The sequence below is a fragment of the Myotis brandtii genome, unplaced genomic scaffold (assembly GCF_000412655.1).
Source record: "Myotis brandtii unplaced genomic scaffold, ASM41265v1 scaffold434, whole genome shotgun sequence".
Lineage (NCBI taxonomy): Eukaryota > Metazoa > Chordata > Mammalia > Chiroptera > Vespertilionidae > Myotis > Myotis brandtii.
In genome coordinates this window covers 1,826,226-1,826,670 of record NW_005366599.1, presented here as the reverse complement: position 1 = coordinate 1,826,670, position 445 = coordinate 1,826,226, and the positions used below count along the sequence as shown (strand labels likewise).

The 445-nt window shown below is 64.3% G+C and overlaps 1 protein-coding gene across 1 annotated transcript in view; it reads left to right on the top strand.

Moving 5' to 3' along the window:
• CHD5 (chromodomain helicase DNA binding protein 5) overlaps positions 1–445 on the top strand; it is a 73,477-nt gene that overhangs the window by 67,319 nt on the left and 5,713 nt on the right. Inside the window, 1 exon segment of the mRNA XM_014546193.1 lies at positions 17–195. Within this exon segment, the coding sequence (XP_014401679.1) occupies positions 17–195 (179 nt within the window).

The following is a 445-nucleotide window of genomic DNA, read 5'->3' as shown; positions in this document are numbered from 1 at the left end:
GAGCAGTGCCACCCAGGCACGGCTACGCCCGCTGGCAGGACATCCAGAACGACCCGAGATACATGATCCTCAACGAGCCCTTCAAGTCTGAGATCCACAAGGGCAACTACCTGGAGATGAAGAACAAGTTCCTGGCCCGCAGGTTCAAGGTCAGAGGTCATGGGGGGCGGGGCTGCAAGAGGGGCGGGCTGAGGGGTTAGCAAGCAGCAGCCCCCTTCCCCATATGTCCGATGCGGACCAGGCTGTCCACAGAGGGGAGTCATTTCGTCATCGACTCACGGGGTCAGGCCCCTGCCCTGGGTCAGGCCCCGCTGGGCGCGTGGCCCCGCTCCGGGTGACGGTGCAGCTGGTGAGGGCTCCGCGGTGACCGTGATAAGATGAGGATGGACGGCTGAGAGGGAGGGTGTCCTTCCTCCCTCCTTTCTGCTCAGGGTCCCGGACAGGG